Source organism: Passer montanus, unplaced genomic scaffold (assembly GCF_014805655.1).
Source record: "Passer montanus isolate IOZ18808 unplaced genomic scaffold, ASM1480565v1 scaffold35, whole genome shotgun sequence".
NCBI classification, from domain to species: Eukaryota; Metazoa; Chordata; class Aves; order Passeriformes; family Passeridae; genus Passer; species Passer montanus.
Genome location: NW_024368263.1, coordinates 3,664,659 through 3,680,908, shown reverse-complemented (window position 1 = coordinate 3,680,908; position 16,250 = coordinate 3,664,659). Strand labels below are relative to the sequence as shown.

At 39.1% G+C, this 16,250-nt stretch overlaps 1 protein-coding gene across 12 annotated transcripts in view; it reads left to right on the top strand.

Annotated features, from left to right (window-relative positions):
* The window catches only part of SPAG9 (sperm associated antigen 9), a 59,679-nt gene extending 43,647 nt beyond the window's left edge, over positions 1 to 16,032 (top strand). For 3 of the 12 annotated variants that reach the window (XM_039716471.1, XM_039716472.1, XM_039716481.1), the window contains 12 exons: positions 478 to 705; positions 1,373 to 1,601; positions 1,988 to 2,110; positions 2,655 to 2,735; positions 3,212 to 3,279; positions 4,470 to 4,618; positions 5,654 to 5,825; positions 6,776 to 6,889; positions 8,585 to 8,623; positions 9,482 to 9,658; positions 10,024 to 10,161; positions 12,347 to 16,032. In XM_039716471.1, the coding sequence (XP_039572405.1) occupies positions 478 to 705; positions 1,373 to 1,601; positions 1,988 to 2,110; positions 2,655 to 2,735; positions 3,212 to 3,279; positions 4,470 to 4,618; positions 5,654 to 5,825; positions 6,776 to 6,889; positions 8,585 to 8,623; positions 9,482 to 9,658; positions 10,024 to 10,161; positions 12,347 to 12,462 (1,634 nt within the window). In that variant the 3' untranslated portion in view covers positions 12,463 to 16,032. The remainder of the gene's footprint in view (positions 1 to 477; positions 706 to 1,372; positions 1,602 to 1,987; positions 2,111 to 2,654; positions 2,736 to 3,211; positions 3,280 to 4,469; positions 4,619 to 5,653; positions 5,826 to 6,775; positions 6,890 to 8,584; positions 8,624 to 9,481; positions 9,659 to 10,023; positions 10,162 to 12,346) is intronic. The other 9 variants (XM_039716473.1, XM_039716475.1, XM_039716482.1 and 6 more) reach the window with 5 other exon arrangements.
* Positions 16,033 to 16,250: the final 218 nt, after the last annotated feature.

The window sequence follows — 16,250 nt, the reverse complement described above, 5'->3', positions numbered from 1 at the left end:
ACTGTAGTGCAACATATCAACATATGATCTTGCTTTTGTTTTGTGAGCTTTGTGACAGTGTCTTCCACATTTACTGATTATGTGAAATTAACCTTTTAAATAGGGGCTGTCTGCATGTTTCATCTTGGGAGAGCTCATTGAGTTTGCAGCTTAGTTATTAGATAGAGAAGTGATTTAGCTTTATCCCTGTGTAAAACACCCAGTGACAGGGTCCAAGGAATGGCCTGAAGTTGTGTCAGGGGAGGTTTGGGCTGGATATCAGGAAAAGATTGTTTTCCAGGGGGTAGTGGGGCACTGAAAGGGCCCCCCAGGACAGTGGTCATGGCACAAAGCCAGAGCTCCAAGAGCATTTGGATAATGCTCTGAGACAAAGGCTGGGATTGCTGGGTGTCTGTGCAGGGCCAGGAGTTGGACTGGATCTTTGTGGGTCCCTTCAAGCTCAGGAAATTATGTTATTCTGCGTTTAATCTCTTTCAGGGGCAAGAGAAACAGACTACCCTGCAGGAGAAGAAGGGTCTCAGGAAGCAGATTCCAGCCAAGTGGACAAATCCTCCCTGTGTGGCAGTATGACCAGCAACAGCTCTGCTGAGACTGACAGCCTGCTGGGGGGCATCACTGTGGTGGGCTGCACTGCTGAGGGTCTCACAGGGGCTCCTGGTGCCCATGACACCAATGGGGCCTCACCTGTGGTGGAGAAACAGTCAGGTATGTGAGAAATATTGCAGGTGTGTCAAACACCTTGAGATGCAGCTGGAAATAAGTGGTGCAACTACTGAGGTTAGCAGTGTGTAAGCTGTAATAACATAAACTCTCTGTGAATCTGTAAATTGTAGCTGAAAAAGTGGTGGAAGTGACATGAAATGAGAATTGACAGCTGCTTCTTGCAGGTTACTTTTGAGAGAATTCTTGTGCCTGCTCTATAGAGAGATTTTAATGTAGTATTTGAAATGCAGGTCATGCCAGAGGGTGACTAAAATAAATGCCTTGGATTTTGTCAAGTGTTAATAGAGATTTAAGTGAAACTGATTATTTCATAGATATTCATACTTTTCTTGTCGTATGGCCTACAGATCTGTATGGTGATATGATTGTCACTGGATATGTGGTGTTGGCCTTGTTTACTGCTGTCCTAGTTAATAATTTAATGGCCAGTCTGAGCCATCAGTCACTGGGTTAATACTTAAAAGTGCATTTAACATTTGTTTATACAGTGCAACCTGCTAAAGTTTGGGCATTTCTGATCTGATGTTTTTTGATTCTGATGTGAAAATTGTAACTGTTGTGCTATGACAGCTATTCACTTCAGTTTTAATAGCAATAGCAAATTCTAACAGAATTCTTATAAACTTTTTCAAATTTGTTTGTTTCATAGATATTGCAGCTGAAAATAATTCAGTAGATGAGAACATTCCAACAGCAGAGGAGGCAACAGAAGCAACAGAAGTCAATGCAGGGACAGGAGAAGACACAGCTGATATTGCACAAACTGGAGTCTACACAGAGCATGTCTTTACAGATCCCTTGGGAGTGCAGCATACAACAGAGGCATCTCCAGTGTATCAGCCTAAGTACCTAGTCTCAGGCCTCATACCTCTTAAAATGTATTTTTAAAAAGTATAATGTTTCTAGGCACATAGAATGGAGACAAAATTACTACTTTTTTTTCCTTTTTAAGTGTGTAGAAGTTTATATAAGTAATCTTGGTACAAGGCTGTGCTTTGTGACTCTCTTCTGCCATTCCCCAGAGGTAATAATACTGATGGGTTTGAATGCAACCTAGTTTTCCTTAATTTCTTCACTTGAAGAAATTAATGGTTATTGAGGTTTTCATCTGTGTTGTACTTTCATGTGTGGTTAGTGTTTTTAAACATCTCATGTACTTCAAAAGCCAGTGTAGGAACTCTCAATTGTGAAGTAAACACTTGGCTTATAGCCTGAGTAATCTGTGCACTTCATTAAATGTATTTTAACTGGTGTTTTCTTCTAGTACTGAGTCAGAGTTATATAAGGATGTTGCAGTTCTGCCAAGTGAGCAAGATCTAGTGAGAGAAGAAGCACAGAAAATGAGTAGCCTTTTACCAACCATGTGGCTTGGAGCACAGAATGGATGGTAAGGAAATGCTAATCTTGTTATATTTATTTATAATAATTACTTTAAACTTGCTTCTTGTGCCTACAGGCCTGATAACTATCTCAAGTCAAGATTAAGCACAGGATGATCTCAAGAGAGCCAAAACTTTGAATGCTTTGATGCAGTTTTTAAGCATTACAGAATTGTAAGGAAGTATTGTAGGTGATTAGCAAGTCCTTTTTTGTTAGATAATGCTTCATCTGCAGAGAAGTTCTGGGGTTTTTTTGTATTCAGAGAAATTGTTATGGTCTGTTAATTACATAACTTTTAATATTGTAGTATGCTGGAAAAATCTATTGTAATTTTTACTGCAGATGGATCTGCAAGGGAGTTTGTAATGCTTTAGGCCTCTGAAAAAGCCATTCTGCTGCTCATGTAGTTCTTCCTTTCAGTGTACACATAATTTCCAGTGGAAGATGAAAACCTGTCTTCCCTTTGATTGTGGATTTCAGTTTATAAGGGTTTTGCTTGTGGTTGTTTTTGTCTGGTAGTGCTTTTAATCCCTCCTGATTTGTCTTTGCAGCCTGTATGTTCATTCGTCAGTGGCCCAGTGGAGGAAATGTGTTCATGCCATTAAACTTAAAGATTCTATTCTCAGTATTGTGTAAGTCCTGAAAGAATGTCATGTAAATCATAATGAATTTCTGTTAAAATACTTTCCAAAGTAGTTTTATATTTCCTCCTCAGATATTGGGAATGTCAGTTGCCATAACTACCTGCATGCTCTTTGAGAGACAGTGGAAAACTTCTAGGGAATAAGGAAAATGAAAGGAATCTTGTACCTGTTGGAAATACATAGCCCAAAGGATGAGCTGTAGCTATGCAAAACAGTGATAGGTTGCTATTTTTGCTGTTTTCTCCAGGCATTTTAACCAGATATATTTCAATCTCTCTGAACTGGATTTTGATCCCTTGTTACATCCCTTCTCTTGAGCTTTATTGTAGAAATCAAAACACTGAGGCTAATAAAAAATTACTGTAAAGTATGCTGAAATATGAAATGTTTATACCTAGTTTTAAACCTGCCTTCTGGGCAGAGCAGTCTAACAGAGTGTGTTGCTGTGCCTCCTTTTTCCTCAGACATGTCAAAGGAATAGTCTTGGTTGCACTGGCAGATGGGACGCTTGCGATCTTTCACCGGGGAGTTGGTAAGGATGCTGTTGCATCTGGAAACCAGGGAATTTTCAACAGTAGTCAGGAAAGAAATGTGCCATTTACAAGTAATGTTGTGATAATGTATTCCCCAATGACCTTTTTCTGGGTTGTCAAATATTTCTTGTTATTTCAGTTGCAAATTCAGGTTCTGTTTTTGCACTGTTGAGGTGCATTCATGGAGTATTTTCTTACTCTGAAATGGAGAATGGGATAGATCTGCTAAAAAGGGGAAAGCCATCTGAAAGTCCATTTTGGTCATCATCTTGCATTTTCATTATGCTCAATAGTCATGTCTTCTGTTTTATTAGTGATAAAAATTGTCTCTGGGCAAGTCCTTCAATGAGAATTTTGTAAGCATCCCTTCAGAATTTCTGCCCAAACTGCTCCCGAAGCAGCTCTATTCTTCAGCCTCCAGAAATAGGACCTGGAGGGGAAGGTCTTACTGTGAGCAGCTGAAGCTTAGCTATCTATTAGCTTGTTTTTCCACTCTATTCATTTCATCTTTCCCTTGTGATGCTTAAATCCTTGTGCTCAGCTTTTAAAAGAATTAAAAAGTTTGCACAACACTAATGCAAATACTGGAAAAGATGCAGCTGGGATGAAGGTGGTTTTAGTGGTTTTGTTTTGTTTATTTTTTTAAAACTCACTGCAGTGGTTTACAATACCTAAGCCTCTCTAGTGAATGTCATTGATGATCTGTGGCCTTAGTTCAGTCTACCAGAAGAATTTTAATTGGCGTTGAATGACAAAATTTAGTATGATTTTAGTAGATTTCAGGTGCCTTTTTTAAGATCTTGCATATTTTAAAAAAATCTGTGCTGGCCTACACTTCTATGTTCAGCCAAGCAGCAGGTGCCTGGTGCTGTGTGGGAAGCTGTTTGTTCTCACAGGTCCTGGTCCTAGTCAAGCAGAGCCTGTAGCACAGGGTAATCTGCTGATTTAAAAATGTTTTGCTGGATTTTTAAACTGAATCATTGTACAACTTTGTTTTTAAAAAAGGTAACATTTGGGATGTTAGTTGCTGTTTTAATGAGGAGCCTAACCATAAACTTATACAGATTTACCCAGGTTATTACAGTGCTTTAAAAAGTCAGACTTTTAAGATAGTTGCTTGTATTTCTAAATTTTCCTTAAACTAAACACAGGTTCCTGTGAGTTTTACTTTTTTGACCTGTTTTTGCAGATGGTCAGTGGGATTTGTCAAACTATCACCTCTTGGACCTGGGCCGGCCACACCACTCCATCCGGTGCATGACAGTGGTACATGACAAGGTCTGGTGTGGCTACAGGAACAAAATCTATGTTGTTCAACCAAAGGCCATGAAAATAGAGGTAAGTTCCGATGGTGATTAAAATAATTAAATGTTGTGTTTTAATGCTACAGCTCGGACTCCAGAGTAACTCCAGAAACACTTGTTTTCGTCATACGGGCTACCTAGCAAATTTGTTTTATGAAAGAGTTGTTTTGGAAAACTTAAAGCTCTGAGGAGACAGTTCTCACTTATTGAAACCAGTTTTTGGGAGATTTAGTTCTCTACTTTTGGCTGGCCAGAAACTGGAAAGTGTCTTTGTGCAGAGCTTGTAAGGCTGGCTCCCAGCTTATTCTGTGTGCCTGATTTTGTTCTCTACCCATGTCGAGAAGTTTCTAAGTGTTCATTGGCATGTACTGTCCTTCCAGTTAGAGAATAGTTGATGCAAGATGTGTGAGCTGGTGTTTTATCTGCAGTGCTTAGTCTGTCATCTCAAGACCAGAAAGTGGCTGAGGTTTCTGCAAGCCTTGAGCAATATAAGTCCTTCAGCTTCTGCTAATTGGCCTGAGACATGGTCCAGGCCTTTGAGGGTGACTGCTCAGCTCTTCTGAAAATATCAAATCACCCAATAATAACCTGTTTTTGTGAAGAAGACTATAAATGTATATGGGAAAACTGAAATGAAGTTCATATAAAAGTGAAATTGATTGTTTTGCTGGTGGATAGTGTGTATTTTGCACAGGTGGGGTTTTTTGAGTCAGTCATGTTAGAACAAGGAAGAAAGACATTTTTTGGGCAGATATACCTCGTGCTGTGGCAGCAGGATCTCAGACCAAGAAGTTCAAGGGAGGCAGAAGCTGAGCAGGCTGGGATGAGATGTGTAAATGAAGACTGAGTAGGAAGCCACAGCTTTGAGATCACAGTCATGGAAGGGAATCAGCAATTTTAGAGCCTCACATGCTGTTTGTAACTGAGCTAAACCCTGTCTGTGCTCTTGCAAATCAGAGGGTTGTGCTTGATCGAAAATTGCCAGTTCACAATGTATGAGACTAACAGAGCAACCCTTCTTACTCTTCCCTTTGTTTTACCTTCTGATTTGAACCCCAATGTTTCATAGAAGTCCTTTGATGCCCACCCAAGGAGGGAGAGCCAAGTGAGGCAGCTGGCATGGGTGGGGGACGGGGTGTGGGTGTCCATCCGCCTGGACTCCACCCTGCGCCTCTACCACGCCCACACCTACCAGCACCTGCAGGATGTGGACATCGAGCCCTATGTAAGCAAAATGCTTGGTAAGTCCCCAGGAAAAACTGGTGTGTTCTTGCTGTCTGCAGCTTCCTTTTCCTGCTAAGAGATAAGGCAGTTCTTACTGCAGATTTGGGGTAAAGGTGGGTGGAAAGGCCTGTTAAAATCGGTTTGTGCAAACTTGAATCTGAAAGTAGAAGCCTAAGTCAGTCTGTGAAGCATGATGGGGGTGAAGGGTCACCTGTTAAGAGTCTGTTGACCTTACCTGGTGTGTAAAGTGCTTAAAACTCATAACTAAAGAGGAAAGTGGTGATTGAGTTGGGCAGGCACCAATAGAGACATTACAATCTTCTTCTATACTGACACATTTTTTATAGCTAAAAATGGGAAGAATCCATTACCTGCCTGGAAAAATTGCCTATTTTTTCAAAAAAAACCCCTCAAGACAGGAATTTTTTTTGCTGTTGAACCTAGTAAGCTTTCTGATTTTTTTTATTAATATCTGTATAAGAGCAGTTTCACCACATACATTACACAACAAATACAGATAATTGGGCTCTGGGAAGTACTTCATAAGTCACTGCTGTGCACATTGCACACGTCTGGTGTCAGCCTTCTGCTGCCCTCCTCCTGCTAACAAATGAGAAATTAATTTTAATGGATTACAAACCACTATCTTACATCTGTAAATTCACCTTTTTGCTTGTTTTAAAAGCCAGTAAGCCCCAAAAGATTTTACTGTGCAGCATTAAGTACCTTTTTTGCTTTCTCATAGCTAGTGTTAGACTCTTGAAACATAGGTTCTCAATTTATTTACAGTGTTGTAGCCTTCTAGGTTATCTTTACAACTTAAATGTGCTCCTCTACTTTGTTTCTGTCAGAAGTGGGAAGGAATTACTTGTCTGTGTGATTTGGGAGTTGGATTTAAGATTCTCTGTTGTAGACCTAAAATTATTCTTGCTCATAATTTTTGATGAAAAGCATCTTTTGTTTTTAGGTACTGGTAAACTGGGATTCTCATTTGTGAGAATCACAGCACTTATGGTGTCTTGTAATCGTTTATGGGTAGGAACAGGAAATGGTGTCATCATCTCCATTCCATTAACAGAAAGTAAGTAAAATATCAATGAATAGCACTGTACAATATGCTGTAGGCATAAAAAAAAGAGTATTAAACACCAGTCAGATGCTTACTAATGGATAGAAAGCTTCACTGCCAGGTCTTGACTTTCAGGTTTGTAACAGATGAGGCCTGTGTGATGTTTAGCACCTATATCTGTGTATGTGTTACAATTACCTTGAGAAAACAACACATCTCCAGAATCTCCTGTACTGCCATTTGAGGAAGGTTGGCTTGAATCAAAGGGACACTTTGAAGCCTTAGAGGTGTTCTGGGCATTAGCAGCATTGATAGAAGTTTATTGTTTATACGAGACATCATTAGTTTTCTAATGAATGTTATTTTTGATTGCCATATGATCACAAAATACATTTTTCTTTGATTTGAGCATGTTGTTGTTGTTGCTGCTAATACAATTTGTTTGGCTTTAGTTTTTGAGAATTCATCACATAGTGGGTATGAAGGACTGGAACAGAAGTAGCACAGACTGCTTTAAAGGACATGTTCAGAGTTATAGGAGCTGCAAATACGTTCAAACAGGGCACTAACATCCACGTCAAATTCCAATCATGTAAATCCTGGTTTTTGTTTAATAACAGACCCCAGACTCTTGTCATAGGCTGAAACTAATTGAGGGCAGTTGAATCTCAGGAGAAAAGAACAGCTCAAGGGCAAACCAAATCTTAAATAGGTTAAGCTTGGGAAGAATCTCTGTGTAAATTGATTGTATTTAAACAACAACAACAACAAATGCCTCAACACTTGTGCTTGAGACTAATGTTATAACAGGTGGACAGAAATTTCAGAAAATAAAATGCAGACCTATGATAGTCCCAATTATACTGTTGTTACTTAGAAAATAATGCAGTCTGACAGGTGAAATTTTAGGGTGATTTAATAGTGAAAACTCTTCATGTTGTATCTGCTTTGTTGAACAGCAAACACATGCATTGTTTCTCATGTTGTTCCATTGCATTGTCCATCCATTCAGTAACTGTCTTTTTTTTTTGCATGAATGTACTAAGGAAGGACAGACTTCCTGTCATGGATTTTGAGACAATTTAAATCATGCTTTCAAAAATTATAGCTCTTAATTTGCATCAAGCTTAATTTAATGTTTCCAGACAAGTTTGTTTTAAACCAGGAGTGAATGTGAAGAAATCCCTATTAAAGCTGTTCAGTTTCATTTCATTTCTTTTGGTTGGTTGTGGGTCAGAACAGCCTTTTGGGGGTTGCCTGATAGTGGGGCTGAGAACCCTGGTGAGAAATAGTAATAAAGCAGTTACATCCTTGCATGAGCAGTGGCATCTCTCAATCCCCTGAGTCTCAGTAGCAGAGCAGCAGATGATGTTCCAGAAGGGTACTTGAAAACATGAGTCTTTCTATATTATTCTGGAGCCTCCTGCCAAGGAAAGAGAGAAAGGGGAAACGTTGCTAATCAATAATAAACTTAAAACTACGTGACAGTGCTTTTGTGGTCTATTTTGTCCTGAAACTTCTATAGTAAATGCTGGTCTTTGTGAATTTTGATCAAATCTTCTGTAATTAAATATCTGTTGGTTTCTTTAGGAGCTAAAATTTTAAGCTCTACCTTAGCAAAAACCAAAATATGAGTGGTGGGTTCTCATTAATCCTTCTCCTCTACTGTCATACCTATCCATTTCCCCTTTCCTCCTTTCTCACTAGCTGTAATCCTCCACCAGGGACGTTTACTGGGGCTGCGGGGTAAGTGCAGATCCTGAACCAAAACCTATTTCAGGCTTATAATAGCCACTTCGAGGCTGTTTCCCACTCCTTATAGATTTACCCTTTGTATGTTCCTAAATGTTTTTCCACTTGCAGTTACTGCATTGCAGCAGTTTTATGTTTGCTAAATGGCCACCAGTCTGCTCAGCAGTTTAGCATATCATCCTGTGTTGCAGCTGAACTCTCATATAGACTTTCTCTTCCAGCCAATGTGATATCACATCTTATAACTTTGTCATTAATCCACATCATTTGCTGTCTTGTTACAAATCACTGTTTCTTTCACTACTTTGATAGTCTTTGGAATGGAGATGGCTTGTATGTCTAGCATGAGTACTTCTCTGGTTTAATGCATTTTAAAACTTCACAGTAAAATCTAGATATAGAATGATAATAGGGTAGCTCTTTCATGCCCACAGGTGGCTGTTCCTAGAGAATTTTTGCTGTCAAGGGCATACATTGATTAGTTGGAATGAAACTGTCTTTAATTACATGTTTAAGTACACGGAATTTGCTCATACTGAAACACATTAGAGGTACTTATTTTCTATGAAAGATACAGTCCTGTCACAAATTATTTTTTCCCAAAAGTAGGATATTGAAATCTGGTGTTTATGCTAGACTAATAAGAATCCTGCTCCATTTTCTGATGTACTTAAAATAACGAAGCATGCAATCTTTTTCTTTCCAGCTCTGTCTTGAATTGGCATTGCTGCCCTCCTGTTTAATTTTTATCTAAGTTTGCTTTAGCTTTTAGATGGTACCATAAGGTTTCTTAACAAATAACTACTTCAGCAATTTGTGTTTTGAAGTAGAAAACAACCTCTTCTTTTACAGCCAATAAATCAGCAGCAGGCTCTGGAAACCGTCCGGGGAGTGTGATCCGTGTGTATGGAGATGAGCACAGTGACAAAGTGACCCCAGGGACATTCATCCCCTACTGTTCCATGGCACATGCACAGCTCTGCTTCCACGGCCACCGGGACGCTGTGAAATTCTTTGTTGCAGTACCAGGTGAGGATTTGTTACCACCTTCGAAAGAGGTGGTTTTTTGCTTGGGTTTTTTGTTTGTTTGTTGTTTTTTCCTTCATTCACTTAGTTAAACACAGTGTTTAGGCAGATAGCAAGAGTACTCTCAGAAGCAATGTCTTGTAGTTTAATTACAAGGCTTGTCTGATTGCTAAGTACAGCCTTGTTTAATGGGAGGAAAAGGGCTTGATCACAAGCCAGGACTTTGCTTCCCTTCTGTGAAAAAGGGGCTGTGCTAAATAAGCACTTACCTGTTAAGAAGGCATTCAACTGCATTGTCATCTAATGACCAAGCACAGGAGGTTTTACTCTGAGATAAAGCATAAAAAAATGTTCTGTTTTTCACCCAGGTCAGGTTGTTTGCCCTCAGAGTAGTGGTGGAACAGATCTAACAGCTGATAAACAAGCCCAGGAGTCCTTGAACCAGAGTCCCTTAAAATCAATGTTGGTGATAAGTGGTGGAGAAGGATACATTGACTTCAGAATGGGTAAGAAATCTGAGCTTTAAGTGAATTGCAGTTCATACTGAAAGGGTATTAATAACTACTGCTGTAGTTGCAGTGAGTGCATTTGTGAGGTCAGTGTATACAGTCTTTACCATACACTGTAGGGTAGAAGTATTTTTATTCTGACACACACCTCCAGCTTCTCCTCCTCCTCCCAATAAACCATGACCTTTGGGATGCGAGAAATGATGCTCAGTTTTAAAATTTCAAAGGTTTATTAAACCTTAAAAAAATACAACAAAAGGACTAAATAAGAAAAAAATACAGCACTGGGAGCAAAGGACTCAACCACCATGTGCTTGCCTACAAAATGGATGCTCCACCTTTTATACTTCTAGCCCCTCCCAAAGCCTCATCAGTCAACTCCTCTTTGCTGTCTAGGGGTGGAGTTCACTTTTCTTACATCTTGTTGGAGACCAGGTGTTACCATAGTAACCAGCCGACCCTCCCCAAATGCCCAACTACCAAGGCCATCCCATGATAACACTGCAACAGGGAGGACATGTTACAGTAACATAACCCTACATCTACAAAACTTCTCTTAATATACATAACATTTACCTCTTAATTGTGAGAGCCAACCATCTAATTACTCATCTATAACAGGGATGACTGTGTAAGAAGGTTTATTTGAAACTCTGCTTTGGAGTCATGTACCACCTTCCTGTTTATGCTTTCAGTCTTTCTTTGGCAGGTTAATCTTCTGTCTCAAACTGCTGGAAAACATGTCCTTAGTTATTTAAATATGTAGACTGACTGAAAACAAGTCATGTTAAGTGGAGAATACTCAGTGTAAAGTTTAGTCATTTTTGAGTGGGAAAGTAGATCACTTATCTCTGCATGCCCATCGTATTTGATCACTGCTTTTCTTGGATAGCACTTTTGCATGATCTAGCCCATAAAAGATTTCTCGTGTAAACATGTATCTTCTTTTTAATTGAACTGTTTGGGAAAATAAAGTGAGAACTGTTGTGATTCTGTGCTTATAAACTGCAGCTGGAGACCTCAACAAAAAATGCATAAAAAGGTGTCACAACTTAGACCTGCTTTTGACCTTTTGCCTAAATCTGTCTGTAGTCTTTCAAAACCAACCAAACAGCAAAACAATCTACATAAACCATGACAAAGGAAAGCCCAGAAAGGCCATTCCAAATCCTGTCATCCCACTAATCCGTGCCAAGCAGGTTCCTGGGGTGACCTTGCTGGATTTCTGTGGGGGGCAGGACTGGAGACAGTTCTGTGCCACAGTGCAGTGAGGGCTCAAGTGCTGCAGTCACTCAGGGCAGCTGGAACAGCCACATTCCAAGTGCTATTTTTGCTGTCCCTGTGGCATGATGGCACAGCCATGAGCTGAGTGCCAGTGCTGCCTTAGCCCAGCCAGTGCCACGTGAACCCAGCAAACTCTGGGCACTTGGAGCTGCTCTGTGTTTAGCATCCTCAGTCCTTCAAAGGAATCTAACCAGAACACCAGCCAGAATTTGATTTGGCACCTTCCTGAAGGTGTAGGTCAGTTCCTGTTTCCTCTAATTAAAGTGACCTCCTGGATTGATGGTCCTGGCTGTCCATGTGCAGTTCAGTGTCACCTTTGGTCCCAGTCAGCTGCTGTCACTCAGAGTTCAGGTGCAGCTACAGAACTGCTCTTCATTTTGAAGAGCAGTAATGGAGAATATGCTCACGGCTGTCTTTGCCACTGTGGGCAGAGTTGTGACAAGCTGGAATAACTGGACCAGGAGGAAAGAGTGGGAAAGGTTGACCATAGACTTGAATGTTGTGCTGTCTCACATGTGCTCAATTGCAGCTCCCAGAGCATTTGTGTTTGGGTTTGTCCCAGAGCACTTTCTGGTGTCAAAACCATCTCTGTGTCTGCCTGGTAGTTTGCAGATTAGGTTTCTCTACATTAAAGAGTTATAAGTAATGAAAAATGTAGAATGTGGATACTTATGGAACTGCCATTATTTTTTGGGCTAGAAGTAAAGAATATCACCAGCAGAACGCTGGGCTCTTAGATAATTATGCAACACACTCTCTTTACATTCACAGACTTTAATATGTTTTTATATCAGCATATGGCAACACTGTCTTTTTAGTGTTTTTTCTTGTCTTGCTGCATGTGGTGTTGGTGCTGTTCTGGTTACTGGCTGCCTCAACCAAAGCTGTTTTGTTCCAGGTGATGAAGGAGGAGAATCTGAACTCCTGGGAGAAGCTCTACCACTTGAACCTTCTGTAGCCAAAGCTGAGAGGAGTCACTTGATAGTGTGGCAAGTCATGTGTGGCAGTGAGTGAGCCTGTAGGACGCAGTTGGAGACCTTAAAAATGGCAGGGGAGGGGAGGGGGGAAGCAAAAAAAAAAAAAAAAAAAAGCTTCTGCATGTTTTTTTTTTAATTTTGTGAACCTGTTTCACTACATGATGTTGAAGCATTTCTTTGCTGTTTAACTTTATCTTGAAACCTGTCATACGTTAGCTATACAGGAATTACCTTGTGCTGTTTTACTGCACCCTGTTAAATGGAACAGTGTGAGGAAATCAGATGTTTCTCCAGCTGGTGTGCACACCTCAGTGAGCAGCTGATACAGTTGTACTGTACCACAGCAATCTCATGTGTTCACTTCTTTGGTAGTCTCACTTGAGTTAAGCTTTGTTCCAACTGAGCTTCATTTCACTGTATAATGCATTGGGTAAAACAGCAAAGTTATTCCCAGAGTATGAAAAAAATGGACAAATTAAAAGATGGATTATTAAGACTCATCCAAATACTCAGTGAGGGCTGAAACAAACTATATTTCAGCTTTTGTTTTCAAACCTGGAAAATCTTGCTCATACAGTGTACACGGTTTAATTTGTTACATTCTTCAGAATTTGTGGGGGGAAAGAGGAGGCTGTATAGGAATTAAAAAGAAAATATTTAAATAAAATTGTATTTTCACTATTGAACCTTAAAGTTTGACAACTGCTGCCCTTAGTAATGAGCAATTTTGAGCATAATGTTTTTCCATCTCCCTGACATGGAACAATTGTTTCTAAAGGGTATTCTTAGGTTGCTATAAATTGGAAAATAACTGTAAAATTCTCAAACAGGGGATATGTTTTGTTCTTTTCTTAACTCCTTATGTCCTAAGCACTTAGAATGATCTTCTCTGCCTACCTGGTCAAACTCATAAGGCAATATGTGTGAAGGTTGGAGACCTCAATTAGAGCATGCAAAAAGACTGAGAGCGTACAGAAAAAAACATTCTGCGCAAGTGAGATCGTAAAGGTGATGCCTCAGGCATCAGAGGAAGTGTAGTTCCAGATAATTAGGTACAAATTGTATTTTTTTTGTAGCTCCATACCCCAGTTTAGTTAAAAAAATAATTCAGCAACAATATTATCCGGTAACACAATGACAGAGAAAATTCTCCTACCAAAAGTCAGGATACTAATACTAGGCTGACATTCTGTCTACTCACCATCTTTTTAATCGTAAATGTGAGTTTAAGACTTTCTTTTACGTTGAAATTTCTGTGTTAGTGTCAGACCTAAGTTAAACACTTCATGATTTCTGTACTTCAGAAGATTTAAAATCCCAAATTTGCTCTTTAATTTAGTCTCTAGAAAGTAATAGTTTTGAGGGGTTTTAATAAACATCCAGCATTTATCCCCAAAAGGCTGGAGCTGTTCAGATTAGCAGAGAAATTTAGTAACTTGGTTATATGAGAGAACTGAACAGTTTCAGAGGAGTAAATATAGAAACACTTTTTTAAAACTGCCTAAACATTTTTATGCAATAGGAGCAGTTCTGGTCTATCAGGCAAACATGTGTTTATATATTTTCTTAATTTTTAAAATGAACACATTTAGCTGAGGTCTATTGTGTAAATATATATTTAGGCAGCTTTTTCAAATGCATATCATAGCTGATAAACCAGAAAATCTCCATTCAGGTCTATTGGTTAGATTTATATGTATAAATACTTTTTAAGCAACATATTTTGTACACAGCTGTTCCTCTCGTAAATATGTATTTAGGACATGAACTATGTAGTAAAAATCCTTATTAAAGATGTTTAATATCTTGGTAGTATTTTTCTCTTCAGAATGCCAAAAGCAATGAAAGCATGTTGTTCATAATTTGCTTTCCATATTCATCTTGAATGTCACTCTTAAAGTACTTTGGCTTAAATATAAAGTCTGGAAGCTTATTAAAAATTATACAAATACCAATTATACAAAAGTAACCTGAGTCAACACTCTTAGACCTATTTTAAACTTATAGGCATGTATGCTGAACATGAAGCACACCTGAATTAACTGATGGGATGTCTTAAGAAAAATGCTGTCTAAACTTTTACTGTTGTGTAGAATCTTCACTGTGAGTGGTGCAGTTTCATTGCTTTTCCTGCCATTTTCTTGAATTTATTTTTTTTCTCTTTGGAAAACACAATCTCCAAAGTTTTTTACTCACTGGTTGATTGTCACATTCTCATGTTCTCAGAAGAAAAAGCGCACAATTCTGTTATTTGGTTCTTTGTAGGATTTAATTTGTTATTAAAGACAAGCTGTTTTCTCTGAGTGGCGTTACTGCTCCAGCTGGAGCAGTGCAGCCTGGCAAGTGTGTCCCTGCTCTTTTGCCAAATGGAGCTGGCCCACCGTGCCATTTTAGTCACTTCAGTGGGCCAGCCCTTGCAAATATTTCAGAGAATGATGGATTGTTTCTGTCCAAAAGTGGAAGGGTTTTAAAGCAGACAGTAGTTGAACTGTGTAGCACTGTGGGTGTAGATAAAGGCATGTGTACTTCTCTTGATTTCTCATTTAAAATCTTTATCCCCTGTCCTAAGGTACAGTAGATTACTGGGTCCCTGTTGCCATCACAGTGTGCTGGGCTGTATAAACTCCCCTTGATGTCACTTTGAAAGGTGAATAAAGCATGCAGAAGCCAGGCACTGTGATGACAATACACCCTCAACTCCGTCTCAAGAATGTGTTTATGCATTACACTCGTGATTAAAGCATCATATAAATAGGAGCTAATCTCTTGATATCTACAGCTTGTTAATAGTTTGGAAACATTTCGAGCACAAAATATGCAGCACATGACTTGCCTGGGTAGGGGTGTTTGCATGGTGAGGGTGAGGCTGCATTGTCCATTCCTTGGGAAGGTCTTCCTGTGCCGGATAGGATCGAGCTGACAGAGCGTAGACACTTTATCATAGGCTGCCTTAGTAATAAACAAATGTTTAATCTGTTTTATTATACTAACTGTTCTAAAGAACATATGTCTTTAAAAAATGCTGTGTAACTGAATATTTATTTCCATGTGAGTATTATAAAAGTTACCAAAGGATTAAACCTGACTTAGCACTCTGTAAATGGCCCTGTTGAGGTGGGCCTTGTGAAGGCCTCGCTCTGTAAAATGAGACATGGTAAACTCAAATACAGTTCTTCTTTAGGGAAATTAAATGTTCTTTTCTAACAGGGTTATGCCATATTGTAACAACCTATATTGCACCTCAAAGCATTTTTCTATACACTAAATGTCTCTCCCGCCCTCTAACAAGATTAAGTTTCCTTTATTAATTTTGCTGATGCACATTTCTCAATCTTTTAAACATATATTTTAAACATTTTATGGTCTGTAATTTTTGAAAGTTTTGTCTGTTGGACACTTTATGCTGAATTTTACTTGCCTCTGTAATCTGAGATGGATTCTACAGCGTTAAACTTGCTGTCTGTTAAAACTTGAGGCTTCTTTTCTGTGAGCAGAAGAGCTCATATAGCAGTGTAGTTATTTCAGTATTTATTTCTATTATTGAATCCATGAGGTTCAGAATGTAACTTTGTACATGAAATATATATAAATATGTATATGAAACATGCATTGGGTCAGTGTGTTCTTTGTAATCTCATGTTAATTCTGCCGAATTTTGGTGCTATCAGAAGACACAATTTTGGGGATTTTACACTAATGCCAAATATTGTTGTTGTCAGTGATGTGTTTGAGTCAGTCCAGGACTGGTGTTATCCTGCTCTCTTGTAGTGGGCTCAGACAAAAGCTGTGAAGAAAAGCTATGATGTCTGTGCCTCTCTTAAGATA